General features: G+C 45.7%; 1 protein-coding gene and 1 long non-coding RNA gene across 2 annotated transcripts; both read left to right on the forward strand.

Annotated features, from left to right (window-relative positions):
* The first annotated feature begins 698 nt into the window (after window positions 1–698).
* On the forward strand, window positions 699–8953 carry LOC100823692 (ABC transporter G family member 44). Its single transcript, XM_003574375.4, has 22 exons — window positions 699–1213; window positions 1314–1434; window positions 1546–1634; window positions 1915–1999; window positions 2097–2256; window positions 2341–2417; window positions 3228–3281; window positions 3352–3442; window positions 3573–3874; window positions 4194–4475; window positions 4587–4903; window positions 5080–5240; window positions 5323–5426; window positions 5509–5665; window positions 5746–5850; window positions 5943–6076; window positions 6400–6732; window positions 6812–7102; window positions 7209–7292; window positions 7384–7517; window positions 7626–8280; window positions 8376–8953. Exons 1-22 carry the CDS (start codon window positions 855–857, stop codon window positions 8634–8636), a joined length of 4356 nt encoding a protein of 1451 aa, XP_003574423.1. The 5' UTR covers window positions 699–854; the 3' UTR covers window positions 8637–8953.
* Window positions 8954–18566: 9613 nt separating this feature from the next.
* On the forward strand, window positions 18567–19402 carry LOC106866436. Its single transcript, XR_001406796.2, has 3 exons — window positions 18567–18963; window positions 19038–19107; window positions 19177–19402. It is a non-coding gene; the product is annotated as an uncharacterized LOC106866436 (long non-coding RNA).
* Window positions 19403–20562: the final 1160 nt, after the last annotated feature.

Raw genomic sequence — 20562 nt, forward strand, 5'->3', positions numbered from 1 at the left:
TGGCTGGCTGGCCTACCCTGAATTGAACTATTTCTTATACCGGTCTGGCACATGTGACACGCATTTAACACTTGATTATTTAAAACAATATCATAACACATACATACACGTCAAAAACAAAGATGTATAAAGATATATACTCTTCGCGTGTTATATCGTACTACCTCCGATCCTAAATTCTTGTGGTGGTTTTAGTTCAAGTTTGAAGTAGAATCACAACAAAAATTTAGGATCATAGGAAGTGGTATTATTATATTTCTTAAAAGTACTAGTGCAGAGGAGTTCCTCGAAGAGGAATAAAATGATTGGATACATATTTCTCCAAAGATTTGAGAATATGGAGAAGAGAATTTCATTGCAAGCTAGGCTGTGGGTTGACTCTGTTCCTGCTCTCCCCGGCACTCCACTCCGATTCAATTGCTTGCGGACGCCCCCCCTCCGCAGGCTCCCCTTCCCGGACACGCGCGCTTTTGCCCGTTTGTTGGAAGCTTCCCTCCTTTCTCCCTTCTTCGTCCTCTTCCTCCTCGCCAGTCGCCACCACTTTCCTCGTGGATTTTATCCCATTGCCTAATGCCTACCCTCCTCGCCTTGACCCGCCGCCGTTGAAACCCTCCGTCTCCTCCACCAACCCAACCCCAATACGTACCCCATGGGCACAGCTACTATATCTACGCGGCCCCAACCGCTCTGACCCAACCAAGGAGCTGCCGCTGCTGCTTCTGCTGCCAGGCATACAGACTCCACAGCGCTCTCCAATCTCCATTGAGCCAACAGAGCAGAGCAGAGCTAGCTAGCGTCAGAGAGAGTGGCTTCTATTGAATCTTGATCGACTGATCGGGCGGCGGGCGGCGGCCATGGCCACGGGGGAGGCGGCATTCGGGGTGGCGAGCCTGCGGATGCGCGGCTCGTACCGGGACCGCGGCTCGTACAGGGACCGCGGCGGCGATGACGTCTTCTCGCGGGCGGCGTCGTCGCGCGCCGAGTCCGAGGGCGACGAGGAGGCGCTCATGTGGGCGGCGCTCGAGCGGCTCCCCACGCACAGCCGCGTCCGCAAGGGCATTGTCGGTGACGACGGCGACGGCAAAGGCGGCGAGGTCGTCGACGTCGCCGGGCTCGGCTTCCACGAGCGCACGCGTCTGCTCGAGCGCCTCGTGCGCGTCGCCGAGGAGGACCACGAGCGGTTCCTGCTCAAGCTCAGGCAGCGGATCGACAAGTACACAACCCTTTCCTCTGTCAATACAAAGCTCAATTGATCATGTTCTCCACGAAGAACTTGAAGAAGAGATGCTGAATTTCTTCTTCTTTTCTTTCAGGGTTGGGCTGGACTTCCCGACGATCGAAGTGCGGTACGAGCACCTCAACATAGAGGCGCTGGCGCATGTGGGGAACAGAGGCCTGCCCACGTTCCTCAACACCATCACCAATTATCTCGAGGTAGTACTGCCGGCAACGTTTTCTGAAACTCTTCTTATTTTTAATTAACTATAGCAAAGGAATGTTCTTCAAAATCTGACCTGTTTGTTTCTGTCTGCCTCCCTCGTCCAGTCACTGGCCAATCTTCTCCATATCATTCCCAACAAGAAGATACCGTTGAATATCCTCCATGATGTCCACGGAGTTATCAAGCCAAAGAGGTAAGCTGCCGACTTGGACGATCGATTAAGACCATGATATTTTAATTCGAAAATCTGCATGTTATGGAATCCTGGTACCACATGGTCATATCTTTCAGGTGAAAATGAGCACTGTATTTATGTTAAATTGGAGACTTTTTCTTTGCTGTAAAACATGCTGTATTATCTGCACTGCCACTGCTATACCACTCGTCCATTTTCTGTATTTGTGTGGTTTTTTTAGCAAAGTATTTCAGTTGTGCTTGATGGATTGACGTATCGGTATCCATTCAATATTCAGGATGACATTACTATTAGGGCCACCAGGATCAGGGAAGACTACTCTGCTTCTTGCTTTGGCAGGCAAACTAGGCTCTGATCTCAAGGTTAAACATCCGTACTTGTTAACGCAACACAACCGATTCCAGCAATCTTGTCCTCAAGCTCAGGAAGCTGACTTTTGGTGTGACATGAACCAACCAGGTTTCAGGAAAAGTGACATACAACGGGCATGGAATGAACGAGTTCATTGCTCAGAGATCAGCAGCTTACATATCCCAACATGACCTCCACATCGCTGAGATGACGGTACGGGAAACCTTGGCCTTCTCAGCCAGATGCCAAGGAATTGGAAGTAGATATGGTGAGCTCAAAATTGACCATGTTTTGGGAGATGATTTTCTTCTGTGACTGTACAATATGCTAATTCCTGATCAACTTTTCCTAGACATGCTGACTGAGCTTTCCAGAAGGGAGAAGGCTGCAAATATCAAACCGGACCCAGATCTTGATGTCTACATGAAGGTTAGCTCAAAATCTTGTAGTGGTAGTCTTGTTGGCCCTGGTCAAATCTAATTATCTAACCCTGAAACTGCTTGGCACAACGGGGAAAACGTTGCTCAGTGACATTGTTGCCCCACATGTCATACTCACGTTCCTCGGTTTCCATCCATTTTCCTCCTCGTCGTCTTCTATCAACCCCCCTCTGTATATTTCCTCCTCGTCTCTATCAGCCCTTACATCTTACAGAGTCGTCGGCATCCGATGGCGGGACGCGGAGCGCCTCCTCGGCCCCGTCGCAATCTGTTGTCCATGCATACTGCCTTCGTCGATGCGGGATTCATGTCCGACACTGTCGCCGCGCGCGGAATCGGAGCCTCAGTTCGTCGGCGGCGATGGCGTAACGTCGGTGGCGATGGTGTACGGCGGCATAAGACGAAAAGGCGACCATCGATTTTCCGTCGTCGGGCCTGGTTGGCGAAGCTCGAGAGGCATCGGCGGTTGTAGGAGAGGACCAGCGGCGAGGGCCATGGTGGGCGGAAAGCTCGGCCGTGACGGAGCAAAAGAGGGGTTCCGCCGGAGGATCTTCCTGGGCGAAATTGGGAAGGGGGTTGGGTACTGAGGGGTGTTAAGAGGCAAAGGGAGTAAGGCATTGAAGCGGGGTTGGCCATGGTTGACGAATTCGGCCAATTTCTTGCGGCGGCGGGCGTGGCAAGAATTGTTTTGTTGATACTTTTGCTTACTGCATTTATTCTGCAGACATATCGTACTTCCCATTTCATGAAAGCAAGGATTGTTTTGTTAATACTTTTGCTTTCTGCATTTATTCTGCAGGCCGTATCAGTCGGTGGCCAGGATACGAATATCATCACGGATTACGTCCTCAAGGTACTGCATCCCACAACGAGGTCCTCTTCTTCAATGTACTAAGCTCTAATTGTTCCATTGAATCCTGCAGATTTTAGGGCTTGACATTTGTGCTGACACCATGATTGGAGATGATATGCTGAGAGGAATCTCAGGGGGTCAACGCAAACGTGTCACAACTGGTATTGTGAAAACTCCTGACCTTCAAATGCCTGGACGAAAGAGCAGGCTTAATCCTCCTGTCGGATGGGCAGAATATGAGATCTGAATATTTGCTGAGCGTTGATTATTACCTGATTTTTGTTTCTGAAGGTGAGATGATGGTTGGAGCAGAAAGAGCACTGTTCATGGACGAAATCTCCACTGGCCTGGACAGCTCTACAACATTTCAGATAGTGAAGTCACTTGGGCTAATCACCAGTATACTCGGTGGCACAACTGTCATCTCCTTGTTGCAACCTGCACCCGAGACATATAATTTGTTTGATGACATAATCCTCCTGTCGGATGGTCACATTGTGTATCAAGGGCCACGTGAACATGTGCTTGAATTTTTCGAGTCCATGGGCTTCAAGTGCCCGGAGCGGAAAGGCGTCGCTGACTTTCTGCAAGAAGTACGTCAACTGAAATTCTGTTTCAAAAGTTTACTTAGCTTGAAACTTCATGGTTTTGGTCATTTCACTATCTTGGTTCTAAAGTCAACCTATTTTTGTACACTCTTCTTCCCTTTTAGATTTTTCATGATTATATATAACACGTTTCTAGTTCTTCCATTCCCATACCTTCCACATTCTGGTTCTCCTAAAGTTCCATCTTCTGAACATTTCAATTCTTGAACACTGCATTGTTTTTAGTTAGTCTCAACTCTAGTCCTTGCATAGCTGTGATGATTTTTCTCAACTTCTACTGACATCAAGTTTATGAAACTTACAGGTGACATCAAGAAAAGATCAGCAACAGTACTGGGCAAGGAATCACCAGAGATACCGCTACGTCCCAGTTCAAGAGTTTTCTCATGCATTCAAGGAATTTCACGTCGGCCGAAGTCTGTCAACCGAGCTCTCTCGCCCTTTTGACAGGAGCCAATGCCACCCTGCTTCACTGACGTCCTCAACGTATGGCGCCAGCAAGCTAGAACTGCTGCGTGCATGCATCGCGAGGGAATGGCTCCTCATGAAACGGAATATGTTTGTCTATAGGTTCCGTGCTTTTCAGGTAAAACAAATTTAGCCTTGCAGGAGACCCACTTCAGGAATATATTCATAGTTTAAAACATGTGCTGATGAGATTGATGAACTAATGGTATTACTTGATCTCCAACTGCAGCTTCTAGTAATCACACTCATTGTGGTAACACTGTTCCTGCGCACAAACTTGCACAATAATACGGTGAACGATGGCATTGTTTGCATGGGTGCTCTGTTCTTTTCTCTTGTTGCCCACATGTTCAATGGTTTCTCTGAGCTAGCAATGACCACCATAAAATTGCCGGTCTTCTTCAAGCAAAGAGATTACCTCTTCTTCCCTGCATGGGCTTACGCGATACCAAATTGGATTCTCAAGATACCCATATCTTGCGTCGAAGTGGCCATCACAGTATTCTTGAGTTATTATGTTATTGGGTTCGATCCAGATGTTGGGAGGTACGCATCAAATACCATCTTCTTTATAAAAGAAAAGTCTTTTTGCTATGGCATACTGACAGTAAAACCATATGTTACTATCCTGGTTCTGGATGAAGAACAAGAACATCACAACTCATGATCCTGCATGTACTGGTTAGGCTATGGTAACTAATACTGTTGTTGTTTTCTTCTAGGCTGTTCAAACAGTACTTGCTGCTCTTGCTTGTGAACCAGATGTCTGCAGCAATGTTCAGGTTCCTCGCAGCATTGGGCAGGAGCATGGTTGTTGCAAATACATTGGCATCCTTCGCACTTCTAGTGCTGCTCGTGCTCAGTGGATTCATCCTGTCGCACGGTAATGCTCCTGGAACAACTTGTTCACTAGGTTCAACTGGAAATTTCTGAAGATTATTAACACAGGTTGTTGTTCATCGCAGATGATGTGAAGGCTTGGTGGATCTGGGGCTATTGGATGAATCCTCTACAGTACGCCATGAGTGCCATTGCTGCGAATGAGTACCTTGGAAAGAAATGGCAACATGTTCGTAATTTCTTCCACGGTCAATACAATATTATTCGCTGACTCAGGTCCTGTAGTTCTGATTGTCAAAACCATTTTGCAGATTGTCCAGGGATCCAACAGAAGTTTAGGAATAGAAGTGCTCAAGTCCAGGGGGATGTTCACTGAGGCAAAATGGTACTGGATTGGCTTTGGTGCAGTCTTGGGATATGTCATTGTGTTCAACATTCTCTTCACCATCGCGCTAAGCTACCTTAAACGTAATTCCTAAGTTACAGAATGAATATGAACCGCATATTTTGTCCAAGCACATTATCTGAATTTGTTTTTATCCATGCAGCATTGGGGAAATCTCAGCAAATTCTTTCAGAGGATGCACTGAAGGAAAAGCATGCCAGCATCACCGGCGAAGTACCTAATCAGTCAAACAGCTCCACATCTGCAGGTAAGGTCATCAGCAGTAGCATTTCTGCATTTGGACATGCACATGACAACATTTCATTTGGTGAATTCCATCTAAAGGGCTAAATTGTGTAGGACGCCTCAACAACTCAAGGAGAAATGCTGCATCAGGGGCTGCTGCTGGTGACAGTAGGAGAGGAATGGTCCTCCCTTTTGCGCCGCTTGCTGTTGCCTTCAACAACATGAGATACTCTGTTGACATGCCCGCGGTAATGCCCTTAGACAGTTTTACAACTTCCACATGATTCGAATTTAATCTGAGCATGGAAACACTTAGCAGCAGGACTTTCGGTTGCAAAACAGTTAAAGAGTAAAAATAATCAAATCTCGTTCTATTTATATCTTTTTATTTATAAATTCATATGCATATTGTTTCTGACGAAATAATGTGCACCATCAGTTGATATCACACAATACATGGTTCTTTCCGAGAGCAAATCAATTATTATTCTTTCATTGAGTTCTGAAGTTTTCAATTTCCGAACAGTAACGATTACTAATTGATTTTATGAAAAATATTGTTATATAACAGGAAATGAAGGCACAAGGCGTTGATCAAGATAGTCTGCTTCTGCTTAAGGGAGTCAGTGGCAGCTTTAAACCAGGAGTCCTCACAGCACTGATGGGGGTCAGTGGCGCTGGCAAGACCACACTGATGGATGTCTTGGCTGGCAGGAAGACTGGAGGCTACATTGAAGGTGACATCTCAATCTCTGGCTACCCTAAGAAGCAGGAAACCTTCGCTCGCATCTCCGGTTACTGTGAGCAGAATGACATCCACTCGCCGAATGTGACCGTTTATGAGTCCCTGGCCTACTCTGCTTGGCTCCGGTTGCCCTCTGATGTTGAATCAGAAACAAGAAAGGTAAACAGTCGGTGTACAAATTACTAAACCGAGTCACTCAGGATATACTTTTCTGAACAATGCCATTCTTTTTTAACAGATGTTCGTCGAGGAAGTCATGGAGCTGGTAGAACTGAATTCACTGAGGGATGCACTGGTTGGACTACCTGGAGTGGATGGTCTGTCGACAGAGCAAAGGAAGAGGTTGACTATCGCAGTCGAGCTTGTCGCTAATCCCTCTATAATTTTCATGGATGAGCCTACCTCTGGCCTCGATGCAAGGGCCGCAGCTATTGTCATGAGGACAGTGAGGAACACTGTCGACACAGGAAGGACTGTCGTCTGCACCATCCACCAGCCTAGCATCGACATTTTTGAAGCCTTTGATGAGGTAATTGCAATAAATTTTCTCAGCATGTCGTAGTATTAAGCAGCTTTTCCATGTTTCCAAAGAATTCGCGATCCTAAGATTTCCTTGTATTGTTGATTGGATGTAGCTGTTCCTGATGAAGAGAGGAGGGGAGGAGATATACGTGGGTCCTCTAGGACACCATTCTTGTCAGCTCATTGAATACCTCGAGGTAAAGTCGCTCTCTAAACTTTCTATTCCTGAGATATTGATCTTGTCATGACGTTGGTTGCTGAACATCAATTTTGGGTGGTATTTATCAGGGAATCGACCGGGTGAGCAAGATCAAACCAGGGTACAATCCGGCAACCTGGATGCTAGAAGTGTCCTCACAGGCACAAGAAGATATACTGGGTATTAGTTTCACAGAGGTCTACAAGAACTCAGATCTCTACCAGTAAGTCAAGCATCATCAACAACATATATTCAAACCCAAAAGAAAATGGAGAAATGACAACTATTAATTCGGTGCTGATATATTCAATTCAACAACAATATTTATCAGGAGAAACCAGGCTGTGATCAAGGACATAAGCAGGGCCCCTGAAGGCTCCAAGGATCTCTACTTCCCGACGCAGTACTCGCAGAGCTCCTTGACCCAATGCATGGCCTGCCTGTGGAAGCAGCACCTCTCCTACTGGAGGAACCCTCAGTACACGGTGGTCCGCTTCTTCTTCTCCGTGGTGGTTGCGCTCATTTTCGGCACCATATTCTGGCAGCTGGGCGGGAAGCGGTCGAGGCAGCAGGACCTGTTCAACGCCATGGGTTCCATGTATGCGGCGGTGCTCTTCATGGGGATCTCCTACTCATCATCGGTACAGCCCGTGGTGGCGGTGGAGCGGACGGTGTTCTACAGGGAGAGGGCGGCGGGGATGTACTCAGCGATGCCCTACGCGTTCGGGCAGGTCGTCGTGGAGCTCCCTTACGTGCTGGTGCAGTCGGTGGTGTATGGGGTCATCGTCTACGCCATGATGGGGTTCCAGTGGGACGTCAAGAAGTTCGCATGGTATCTCTATTTTACGTACTTCACTTTGCTCTACTTCACCTACTACGGCATGCTCTGCGTTGGCGTCACCCCGAGCTACAATATCGCCTCCATCATCTCCTCCTTCTTCTACGGCGTCTGGAACCTCTTCTCCGGCTTCGTCATCTCACGCCCGGTAATTAAATTACTGAATCATCTTCTTATCACTTGATTAATTACGGCTTTTGGGGGCAAGGATTAGTTACTGATGATGGGTGTAAATATTTTCAGACTATGCCGGTGTGGTGGAGGTGGTACTCGTGGGCGTGCCCGGTGGCGTGGACGCTGTACGGGCTGGTGGCCTCGCAGTTTGGAGACATCACGGAGCCGCTCCAGGACACAGGGGTGCCCGTCGACGCCTTCCTCAAGAGCTACTTCGGGTTCGAACACGATTTCCTTGGTGTCGTCGCCGTGGCCGTGGCCGGCTTTGCCGTGCTCTTCGCGGTTTCCTTCGGGCTCGCCATCAAGGCGCTCAACTTCCAGAGAAGGTGATCGATCCATTGATCGATCCGGGCGTGCCATCCAATGGCTAGGAAACGAATGCTGTGCTGTCCGTGTTTTGCATTGGCTGACACACTCGACACGTTGTTACATATCTTTTTCTTTCCTTGGTTTCCATTTGTTTTGCTTACCCGACAGATCTTGTGTGTACATGCCTATGTTGTATACGTAAATGTTACATAGCAATAGTGTAGTCTGTAGCAAGAAATATACAAGTATATAGTCAGGAGTTTTTTTTGTCAACTGGAAAACGCCACTGCCAAATGCCCAATCTCAGGAAGAAATATTACTGCAGATTGTTTATCATATACTGCTCCAGCTATGGCTTTTGTTTAATTAGAAATGCCATTTCACTCCATATTTTACGAAGTGAATGCACTTGCATTCTTTTTTGTCCTCCATCACCTCACCTCATCTCCACATGCACCATGGGTGGATCTAGAGGGTGGACAGAGTTAGCCACTAAACCGTGATCCACCCTGAAATTTTCACAAGCCCGTATATATACCATAATAAAAGAAAGTCTAGCTGGCTAAAAATCCATATGAACATTCACTACTGGCCCAAAATCTGGATCCGCCAGAGTCCACACTAGGCGATTGTTGTAGCTGTTGATGGCTCTCGCAGCTGCTGTCGATGATAGCCTGCTCGGATTATTGTAGTTTTAGTAAGAGGGTTGATATTTTGTTAAGTTTTGGGGCAGGCGGAACCAAATATCAGCCCCCGACATTAAAAAAATACTAGACTCTATGTTCCATGATTCTTGACGCAAGTTTTTTTTAAAATAAACGAATCTACCACTAAAACGACAAAGTTGTGTCAAGAATCATGGAAACGAACGAAGTTTATTCCAAGCAGGCCTAAAGATCTTTCTCCCGAGTTATTTTATGACCTCTAACTTACCTTCGAGGCAAGAGAAAGATTTGATCTTACACGTACATTAATTGATTAAGAGTAAGCTTAGCATTCACATGGCAAAAATGTGAGAAGATTTACAATAATGTAATTACCTCTGCAGAGGCAAGCGGGATCCCGTTTATATCCCGCTTAAGTCATCTCTAAAATCACAAGTATTTCTAATATAAACGGGATCCCGCTTGCATCCCTAGATCTATATCTCTTTCTAATATACCAAGTTTCAAGAAGGCCTGCATATGACACTTCATTCTGGCTGGCCTACTGGTACAATATTTAATCTATATTCTTTATGTGCAAAGTTAACTCTCCCACAGTCAACACCCAAACTAACATATATTGTTGTTGTTGTCAAAAAAATTTGCGCACGGAACAAATTGTAGTTGCTTGTGTAAAAGCATGAATATATGATTTCTGGGTACAATAGAAACTACCAAGGTGCAAGTAATGGCGATGCTGGCAACAACCAAATGAATATATGATTTCTGGGTACAATAGAAACTAAAATCAAGATATCCCAAATATTAATTGGTCTTATTTTGTAGATCTTGTCAGGAGGAACATTTGCTCCAAACGGATTTATGATCGGGCACTCAATTTGAAAGATATGCACTTTGTCTTGATAAAAATTTCTTTCAAAGCTCAACTGAAACTAACCAAATGGAAAGATGGAAACAATATTAATTAGCATCATAATAGTTCCTATGTTCACGAATTACGATTCTGCTTTAGTGACCATGATTTGTTTTCCTATTTAGACAAATTGTGGAGTCCATATTATAATTATGGAATTGTTGATAGCTTGGAGAGGGGCTTTTTGGCTCCCTAGTGCACCTGCACCTGGGATGAACAATAAATACCAAAATATTTCAAAAATTGATGAAGTTTTTCTTGTGTATGTACATGTTCAAGTTACCGCGCTTGTAATTGTCATGTCAAAAGGAGCAATCGATGTCCTCGAAAAAAAATAGTGTTAAAAAGCAAACTTTTTAGTACTAAATTTTGCCATGTGTGATATTTTGAATTTTTTCTCATTGATTTTTTCACCTGGGAACATGTGCTCTGCGAGGTGTATAATTCCAATTGATAAGATACAGCTCCCCGTTTTGCAATAATTTTATAGGGACCGATGTAGCGTGGTGCTAGCTTGCCTCGTACTTTAAAACGATGGGTGCCTTTGAATGGGCTTACCCTCAAGTAAACAAGATCCCCAATCTGCATATGCACTTCACGACGCTTAGGATCTACATACATCTTTTGCCTCGATTGAGCAGCATGGAGTCGATCGCGTATTACCCGAACTTGTTCCTCGGCTTCCTTAATCAAGTCTGGACCATAGAATTGTCTCTCACCAGTCCCGGACCAGTTAAGAGGAGTTCTACACCTTCTTCCATACAAAGCTTCATAAGGAGCCATTCCAAGACTTGACTGAAAGCTATTATTATAGGAGAACTCGGCATATGGCAAACATTTTTCCCAATTGGAGCCAAACGTGAGAACACATGCCCTCAACATGTCCTTGAGAATCTGATTGGTTCTTTCAGTTTGCCCTCCTGTTTGTGGATGATATGCAGTGCTAAAAGAAAGACGAGTTCCCATAGCCTCTTGTTGCAAGCTTTTCCAAAATCGGTTTGTAAATTGGGCACCCCGATCAGAGACAATTCTTTTCGGTATCCCATAAAGGCAAACAATCTTTGAAATGTATAACTCTACCAATTGACTCACTTTATATGTGGTCTTCACGGAAATGAAGTGAGCAACCTTTGAGAGATAGTCCACAATCACCCAAATAGCATCGTTACCTTTTTGTGATTTCGGCAAACCAACTATAAAATCCATGCCAATTTCATCCCACTTCCACTCAGGCACGGGGAGAGGTTGTAGTGTTCCCGCTGGTCTCAGATGCTCAGCCTTGACCCGGCAACACACATCACACTCGGCAACAAATTGGGCAATCTCCTGCTTCATTCCAATCCACCAAATTTTTTGACGTAGATCTTGGTACATTTTGGTGCTCCCAGGATGGATTGAGAGGGGTGTATTGTGTGCTTCATGCAGAATCAAATTCTTCAGTTCTTTGTCCTCAGGCACAACAAGACGCTTGTCGAACCATAGGACACCATTCGCATCTTCAGAGAAGCAAGTGGTAGTGCCTTCCTTCACTTTCTCCTTTATCTTTTGCACATCAACACTTTTGAGCTGAGCATCTCTAATCTGATCTTCTAAGGACGGTTTCAACGCAAGGGCAGCAAGGAAACCTTTCTCAACCAGTTCAAGGTTAAGCCACTTAAACTCCTTGTGGAGGGCTAGTTGATTCTCCAAAATCATCAGATTATTACAATAGACCTTCCGGCTTAACGAATCAACAACGACGTTGGCTTTACCGGGAGTGTAGTTGAGGCCTACATCATAATCTTTGATGAGTTCTAACCATCTTCGCTGCCTTAAGGTTCAGATCTGGTTGGGTGAAGAGATACTTCAAGCTTTTGTGGTCTGAAAATATTTCACAACGATTACCAATGAGGTAATGTCGCCAAATTTTTAGAGCATGGACCACTGCTGCTAGCTCTAAGTCATGTGTTGGATAATTAGCCTCGTGAGGGCGTAATTGTCGGGATGCATAGGCCACAACTTTCCCCTCTTGCATCAACACACAACCAAGGCCGTTGCGGGAAGCGTCACAATAGATTTCAAAGTTCTTATGGATGTCTGGAAGGACAAGAACTGGAGCGGTGGTCAATCTTTTCTTGAGTTCTATGAAACTCTCTTCACACTTTGCTGACCACACAAACTTTCTATCTTTCTTTAGCAAATCAGACAAGGGCTTGGCAATAGATGAGAAACCTTCAATGAATCGGCAGTAATAACCGGCCATGCCAAGAAAACTCCGAATTTGAGTTACGGATTTTGGTCGTTTCCACTCTTGGACAGCTTGTACTTTACTTGGATCTACAGCGACACCATCTGCTGAGAGAACATGACCCAAGAATTCCACTTCATGCTTCCAAAATTCACATTTTGAAAACTTAGCATATAGACGATGCTCTCGGAGTTTCTCGAGCACCAATCTCAAATGCTCTTCATGTTCTTTCTCAGATTTGGAGAATACGAGAATATCATCAATAAAGATGACAACAAACTTGTCCAAGTACTCCATGAAAACTGAATTCATGAGTTGCATGAAGGTCGAAGGAGCATTGGTTAATCCAAAAGACATCACAGTATATTCGTATGACCCGTAACGAGTGGTGAATGCTGTTTTAGGAATGTCTTCGGATCTGATTTTTATTTGATGGTAGCCCAACCTCAAATCAATCTTGGAGAATACACAAGCACTGGTTAATTGATCGAAGAGATCATCGATCCGTGGTAGTGGGTACTTATTCTTCACCGTTACTTCATTCAATGGACGATAATCGACTACCATTCTCAAGCTCAAGTCTTTCTTCTTTACAAACATGGCGGGATAGCCCCATGGAGAGGAGCTGGGTCTAATAAAACCTTTATCCTCCAATTCCTTGAGTTGCTTCTTCATCTCAACCAACTCATTTGAGGGTATCCGATATGGCCGTTTGGAAATAGGAGCAGTTCCAGGTGGAAGGTCAATGACGAACTCGACCACTCGGTCGGGCGGCATACCCGGCAACTCCTCAGAAAACACATCCGGGTACTCACACACCACTGGAACATTTCCAATTTCAGGAGCTTCGGTGCCAGAAAGGGCAAAAAGGTAAGGTTTTGCAATCTTGGGCCAAATTTCCAACAATTCACCATACTCACTTGTAAGCTGAACGGACTTTTCAGCACAATCAATTTTTTCCTTGTGCTTGGATAACCAATCCATACCAAGGATCACATCGATACCCGCAGATCCAAGGATGATGACGGATGCCAAAAATGTAACTCCTCTAATTTCTATTTTAACACCCTCACACACGTGTTCGGTCCTCATATCCGAACAAGGTGATGAAACAATAAGAGGAGTATGCAAGGACTTGAATGGAATGCCATGATGCTTTGCAAACCCACTTGATATGAAAGAGTGTGATGCACCAGAATCAAATAGAACAATGGCGGGAGTTGAGTTGACAGGGAGCGTACCCAACACAACATCTGGTGCATCCTCTGCATCCTTGGCAGTTGTATGGTTCACCCTCCCACGGCCAACACCTGGAGACCTGTTATGAGCTGAAGTTGGGACTTGAGGTGTCCCACGAGCTTGCCCTTGGTTCTGCTTCGGGGAGAAGGATTGCCCCGTGCGAGGACGGGGGCAGACGTTGGAGTAGTGCCCCATCTTCCCACAGTTGTAGCACATGATTCCAGCAGCATCACGAGGAACTCGCGGCTGCCCTCCTTTGTTCGAGGGCTGATACCCCTGTTGTGGAGGATGAGGGTTGTTGCCTTGAGTTTTCGGAGGTGGACGCACTTGATAATTCGACGAGGAAGGCTGCCCCACATGCTGCCTCTGGAAACTGCTATTTGCCGATTTTGTAGCCTCCCTCTCGCGCTTGCGATAGTTATCCAAAGCAATTGTCTTGGCTTCAAGCTTGATGGCTTTGTCGACAAGGTGCTGGAAATCCCGTACATCATGTGCAGCAAGTTCCTTTTGCATAACCTCATTGAGCTTCTCCATGAACCTTTCAGTCTTGTCAGAGTCACTGGCCACCTCAGCCGGTGCATATCGAGCAAGGTGGTTAAACTCATGGAGGAACTCAACCACTGTCTTTTTCCCTTGCCTCAGATTGCGGAATTCTCCCTTCTTCAGTGACATTATGCCATCAGGAATGTGGGCACGACGAAAGGCCATGCGAAACTCCTCCCAAGTGACTACATGGTCAGGTGCTTGCAAGGCGAGGAAGTTGTCGTACCATGCAGCAGCAGCCCCTTCTAGTTGATGGCCAGCGAGGGCCACCTTTTCTCCCTCAGGGCAGCGAGCAAGTTGAAGTTTCCTCTCAATGGTGCGGATCCAGTTATCCACATCGAGAGGGTCCTCTGAGTGATCAAACATCGGAGGTTTGGTTCTCTGAAAATCAGCGAACGTGCCCTGAGCTTGCCCGCCTCCTGCAGGTTGGTTGCGAACAAGTTGTTCAAGAATACGATTTTGATCTGCCTGGTTCTTTTCCATTTGAAGGAGCAACTCTGCCATGGTCGGGTGGTTTGGAGGCGGAGGTGGGACATCGTCCTCATCATCCTCATGGGGACCATTACCGCTACCACGACCACGAGTTTGACCTCGAGTTCTCGCTGCCATCCTGCTGCATCAACAGTGCCTTAACAAGATGAATTGACATACAACGAGATCTGGAAGGATTTAGAAACAAAAGGACGGTGGGAGATACATGAGTAAAACACATCATTCCATTCAAATTCACAGAGGAAAATGAAGCTCTAAATGAGTGGTGTTAACCATGAGAATCAACACAAAGTAGTATTGACACATCCAAAAAGGTCCATAAATGTTACTGATTTCTCATCGCCTAAAGGCGTGATAAACAACAAGGGTGGAGCCAGAAGAATACAACCACACATTAAAACAATTTTGAATTGGAAGAGATTGAAGAACTAAGCTGATATGGAGAAGGATAAGGAAAAGATGTACTTGCTGATTTTTTTTTAATTCCTTTTTAAATTTTTGAAAATAGTTTTCTTAGCGATGCCAAGACCTAAACTAACGACCACCCACCATGGCTTACCTACGGTCAGCCTGGCTCTGATACCGACGCTGTCGGGACCCCAGGAATTTAATTTGTACATGATAAAATCAACCACATTGGGGCAGGTCAAGGCAGCAGCTCATGCCCATAACTTTGGATGTTATGAGTCAAATGAAGCCCGAGTGATCAATCTTATCCATGCACAAATAAAATTTCCAGCGCCCGCATACACATCTGACCACCCCAGGATCACATACACGCAGATTATACATGGTGGAAGGATGTGTATGGAAAACAACATTGGATATCAGAACACAAGCTTTCTACAAGATAGAGAAAATAAAGGTACATATTACATCTGTCATACATAGAGCAAACAGTAGGTTACAGCCCAAAAGACCTGAAGGTCTCGAGTAGTAACTTAGTACATAAAAGTTCAGTAGCGGAAAGGTAGATAAGAAACCAGGATGGCAGCCACAAGCCATCTCACAAAAGCCCACAAAATAACCCACAAGATTCAGCCAATCGCGATAAGCCACTAAACGTCGTTATCATAAAAGTCTGCAATGCTTGGGTCACCTGCAAATCTAGGAAAATCCTAGGTGAGTACAATTGTACTCGCAAGACTTAATCGTGCTTGATTGAGAACAGAGCATGTAATAAAATTCTGAAGCATAAGCATTGTATCAAGGTGGCAGCAATACTATTGACCATGAGTATTGAAAATATGCAGATAATTAATGATACCTCGACCAATTTTTCTAACAAATGACCTCAGGTCCAGCATGACACCATTACTAAGAACATTTACAAGCAATCAAGTTAACAATTTACAATTTTCACAAGGAAGGAGCCGCTCGTTTACAAGCACCAGCAGGTGTTCCGGAGGTTTTTCCCAAATGAGGGTAGCAAGTCCTCAAGAGGGAAAAACTGATCCGGAGGCACTCCTAGTGCGCTCAAGATAGGTCCCTATGGTTATTGGTAGCATCTTGGTGATCAACCCGGTGGCCTCCAAAAATGTTAGATACTCGACGTATGGTTCGAGGCACCAAGTTAGATACCCGACGTATGGCTCGGGGAACCAGCAACTTGCCACCGTTTGTCACGACATGCTACCACGCCACTCTTACTTGTCAAATTTAAGTTGATTAGAGCATCCATTTAATGCCAGCTACTGCTGGTCCAGAATCAAACAACTCCTAACATACTAGTTACCAAACTCTGTACAAAAAAATACACACAACAACTTCTAAGAGCAAAAGTAATTAATTGCTTGAATAGAATTGGTAAATGAATGCAACAAGCTCTGCTTGCCTTGTTCAGTAAACTCCTGCTCCTGTTGAAGATCAAAAGAAGCGGTCCCTTCCTCTCCAAATCTACCAAAATCATCGAATAACACCGGAAAAGAAAGGAATAAGGAGAAAATAAATACCAGCAAATGTGCATGATGAAAGATGTATGAAATGCAACATAGATGATGATAAGATGGAATGTAATATTACTGCAGTTTGTTTCACCAAGTTTTGATTTGTAGAACAAAAGATATACTGCCTGGAATAGAACATTAAATCAAATAGGGGTTGATCTGGTACCCTTTGTTAAAACTAACTTTCTGGTAATAATGTAGTGCATGAAAATGCTAATAACAGGTTCTGCACTAACTCTGAACATTTGCATATTGATTTTATATTACTTGGTGCCAGGATACAAACAGGTTGTGCACTAACTCAGAAAATTCACAAGTTTAAGCAAGTTAACTTGAGTTTCTTTCAAAATTCCTGATTTATTTCGAAAATAGCAACAAACATATATATATTTTTGTAAAGAGAGAGAGATAGAGAACCTGAGTACAACATGTGTGCCGAAAATGTAGGGATCTTTACATGTTAACCATTTTTCTAAAGACCAATTAGATAGTTGCATGCACACACATTAATTTAAAATCAGTTTTACTGTCAAGCATTGATAGACCTGGGCATGATTTTTAGTTTAACAGCAAACAAAACTATTATACAAGGGTACAATCAGATTTTTCCATAGAAGAAACATTCAAAAGGATAAAGAAAAGAGAGCAGGAAAAGAAATACACACTGAAACATGCACACACACTACAGATCTAAGCTAGAAAGGAGCAGCACTACACATGCATGTGTGTGTACATGCATGCAGCAATGTTGGCAACTTTCCCCATCATCAGCTCGATGCATGCATACATGCTTACTAACAGCTTGCAGAGAGAAAATGGTGGGGGCTGGAGATGAACATTCAGAGGTACTGGACAGAACCAAAGCAGGAAGAGATTTGATTGTTTCAGTGTCTCACCTAGCTTATAAGGAGAAAGCCAGCAGAGCTGCAAGTAAGGAAACAGGTTGGGAGAGAAATTGCATCTTGTGGTTCCTGAACTTGGAGAAATGGAGCTCGATCTACTCAGTTACTGTTCAGAACTCTGCTGCCGATCCGTACGGCAAGCGACGATGCAGCCGCCGCGTTGTCCGAAAGCTTCGTCTCCCGGAGGACCTAGTCGACGGCCAGCAGGGAAAAACATCCATGGGAACAGGTTCAAGGAGAGAGATCGAAAGAAAACTTGAAATCAATCCCTTACCAAGGGGAAGAAGCTAGGCTTTCTCTGCCCCTTTGCTTCCAGGACGAGGAGGGCACAGAGGTGGCTCTTCTGCTGCCTTGGTTGTGAAGGGGACTAGCGGCCAGACTGAGAGAGCTATTGGGGGAAGATGCAGGTGTGAAGGTTCTTGTATTGGCCAGCTTGGGTGGTGGGGAGAAGAGAAGAAAAGAATATAGACACAGTGCTGGTCGTGCTATACCAACAGGTAGGTGTTAAAGGTTTGATGGTCTGCTAAATTTCTTTCTTCTCTTGCTTCAATTAAATTTTTTAAAATCATATAATCCTTAATGATACAATATATGTTATTTCCTAGAGCCCATAAATAATACCCCACATATAATATATATAATTGCAAGGTATTCTTATAGATAAAACAAAATATACTTTAGTGTCAAATACCAAAACTGTATATTTTTATTTGAACATATTCAGAGTACTTTATTAGCATAAGATACAATCGAGCAAAATAAAGGTACTCAAGAATCTTTTTTTTAGAGCTATGTTGTCACAAGACAAGTTATTGAATAAATACACTATTGACTTAAGCTAACAGGATAAATCTTGCATGATGCATATAATGCACAAATCATAAAAATTAAACATGGTATGATACGCATGCATGAATGCTTACAAACTTGGTTTATTTTATTTGCAAACTGGTTCGTTACATGTAAAAACCTCTCCTAACCCTAATCCCCACCACACCTCCTCCTCTCTACCCCAGCCGCCGCATCCTCCTCCTCATCTCTTCTGTTTCTCTCCCACGAGCTCCTCTCTTCTACCCCTCCCGAACTCTCTTTGCCTCCCTCCCTCCTGACCTCCTCCATCTCCCTCTCTCCATCCCGCCGGCCACGACTCCCTCCTTCCCCGGCCTCCTCCCATCCTGAGCCGAAGAGGCCAGATCCGGTCTCCCATGGCCGCGTGCCGCCGGATCCGCGCCCCGTCGGGCCGCCGCCGCCGAGCAGGAGGGCGCGGGCGCAGCCCCCGATGCCGGCCCCCGCCGCCACCGCGGAGGAGGGCGCGAGCGCAGCCTCCGATGCCGCCCACCCCCGCCATCTCTGCCGGATCAGGCCGACCCCGGTCAGCTCGTCGCCGGATCCGGCGACCAAGACGCCGCTGCACACCGCCGGTACGTTCTCCCCGCTCTTTGTTCTCCCTTGCCCCTCTGTTCTATCCCTCTCTCTCTCTCACACACACACACAGATGGTGGCTGCCAACTGCCAACTCGCGGGTGGAGAGGAGGAGCTTGTCGTCGGTGAACTTGCGGATTAATGTATGTCTTTCTCCCTCGCTCCCTTCTCTCGATCTCTCCCTCTCACTCTCTCTCTCCCCACTACTGCAGTCGATGAGGGCGCCGCCGCCGAGGAGACGAAGCCCGTGGGTTCCAGTTGCCGTCGTGGAGATGAGCCGCCAACGCCGCGGGTTCCAGTGAATTGATGATTTAGATTGTACTGTGATTTGTGGATTTAGATTGTACGCAGCCGGATCTTTTGCTTCATTGGATTAATTTGTTTGATTTGTGATTATTGAATAGAAGAGAGGGCATGTGGCCTGCTTTTTTTTATTTTGGCAAAACTGATATCACTGTCGGTTCCTCACCTGCTGCCCGCCACTGATGTGGTAGACACCGTTACTGATAGCCGTTTCTGTAGTAATTTGTGATTCCGAATTCTTGGCCAGTTAATCACATCATCGGCAAGAAGAGTCAAGCAGATTTCCATGAAATGCATCAGCTAAAAAATTACTGGCTAGTTTGTGATTCCGAATTCCTGGTCGGCTAAACAATCGAAGAAACAAACGGGTTAGTCCATGTTCCATAAAAAATTCGTGAGCAATGGAATTCAAAATGGTTTGCATGCGCAATCCATTCAGTTAGACGATAATTAGAAAAATCAGATCTCTGGAACAGAAGGAATGAAACATGTCTCAAAAGATTTGGACATGGCGAAAGATGCACATCCTCCATGAAGAAATCTGGAGCATTGTACCCACAAAAAATAAGAAAGAATCTGGAGCATTAGGAGCATGCGGGCATGGCGAAAGTCTGGAGCATGCGGTGCGGGCATGATGTTGTCATCTCAACGACGGCACAGGCGACAGCGCGCGCCTCGACGCCGCTGGCGCTCAATGGTATGCGGCCCCGACGAGTACAACACTGCCACCGAGACCAAGGCCCTGGAGGAGGGATGCTCCACATCGGGAGATCTCGTCGCTGCCTGTCCCCCGCCCGCGTCCCACGCCAAGCCGGCGAGGAGTTTCCCCATAATTTTTGGGGCGAGGAATTCCCTGGAGACAGACGAGGCGCGCTGAACAACCTGAATCTCGTCGTGAGCCTCCAAGTTGTCATCCCTGTCCTCGAGCGCTCCGTCGCATCGCCGTCGTATGATGCCGCCACCGCAGCAGCAGCAGTAGCCAGAGGAGGAGGGGGCGCTAGCCGCAGCGGATGGGGCGCGACGGAGTGGCAGACGACAGTGACAGCCATGGCTCGTCGACTTCGGCATCGGCATGCTCAAGCCGGTGGCGGCGACGGGTGTGGCGGCCATGATGACGTCTACATCATCGGCGATGTGGATCTAGAGGTGCAACATGGTGACCCTCAGGTACCCATTGATGACCCTCCTTAGTTCAAACAAATGAACTAGTTTTTCAATAAGTTGTTTCATTTTATTGGTGGCCATGGTAGTTGTTGCCCCGAGCTTCACCCGACGGCTGCGCGGTGAGGCCGAGA

Source organism: Brachypodium distachyon, chromosome 3 (genome assembly GCF_000005505.3).
Source record: "Brachypodium distachyon strain Bd21 chromosome 3, Brachypodium_distachyon_v3.0, whole genome shotgun sequence".
Classification (NCBI taxonomy): Eukaryota; Viridiplantae; Streptophyta; class Magnoliopsida; order Poales; family Poaceae; genus Brachypodium; species Brachypodium distachyon.

Coding starts and splice junctions, on each gene's coding strand:
- LOC100823692 (XM_003574375.4), top strand. CDS start 855: ATGGCCACGGGGGAGGCGGCATTCGGGGTGGCGAGCCTGCGGATGCGC. Junction 1,435..1,545: donor CCATCACCAATTATCTCGAG/GTAGTACTGCCG, acceptor TCCCTCGTCCAG/TCACTGGCCAATCTTCTCCA. Junction 7,518..7,625: donor AAGAACTCAGATCTCTACCA/GTAAGTCAAGCA, acceptor AATATTTATCAG/GAGAAACCAGGCTGTGATCA.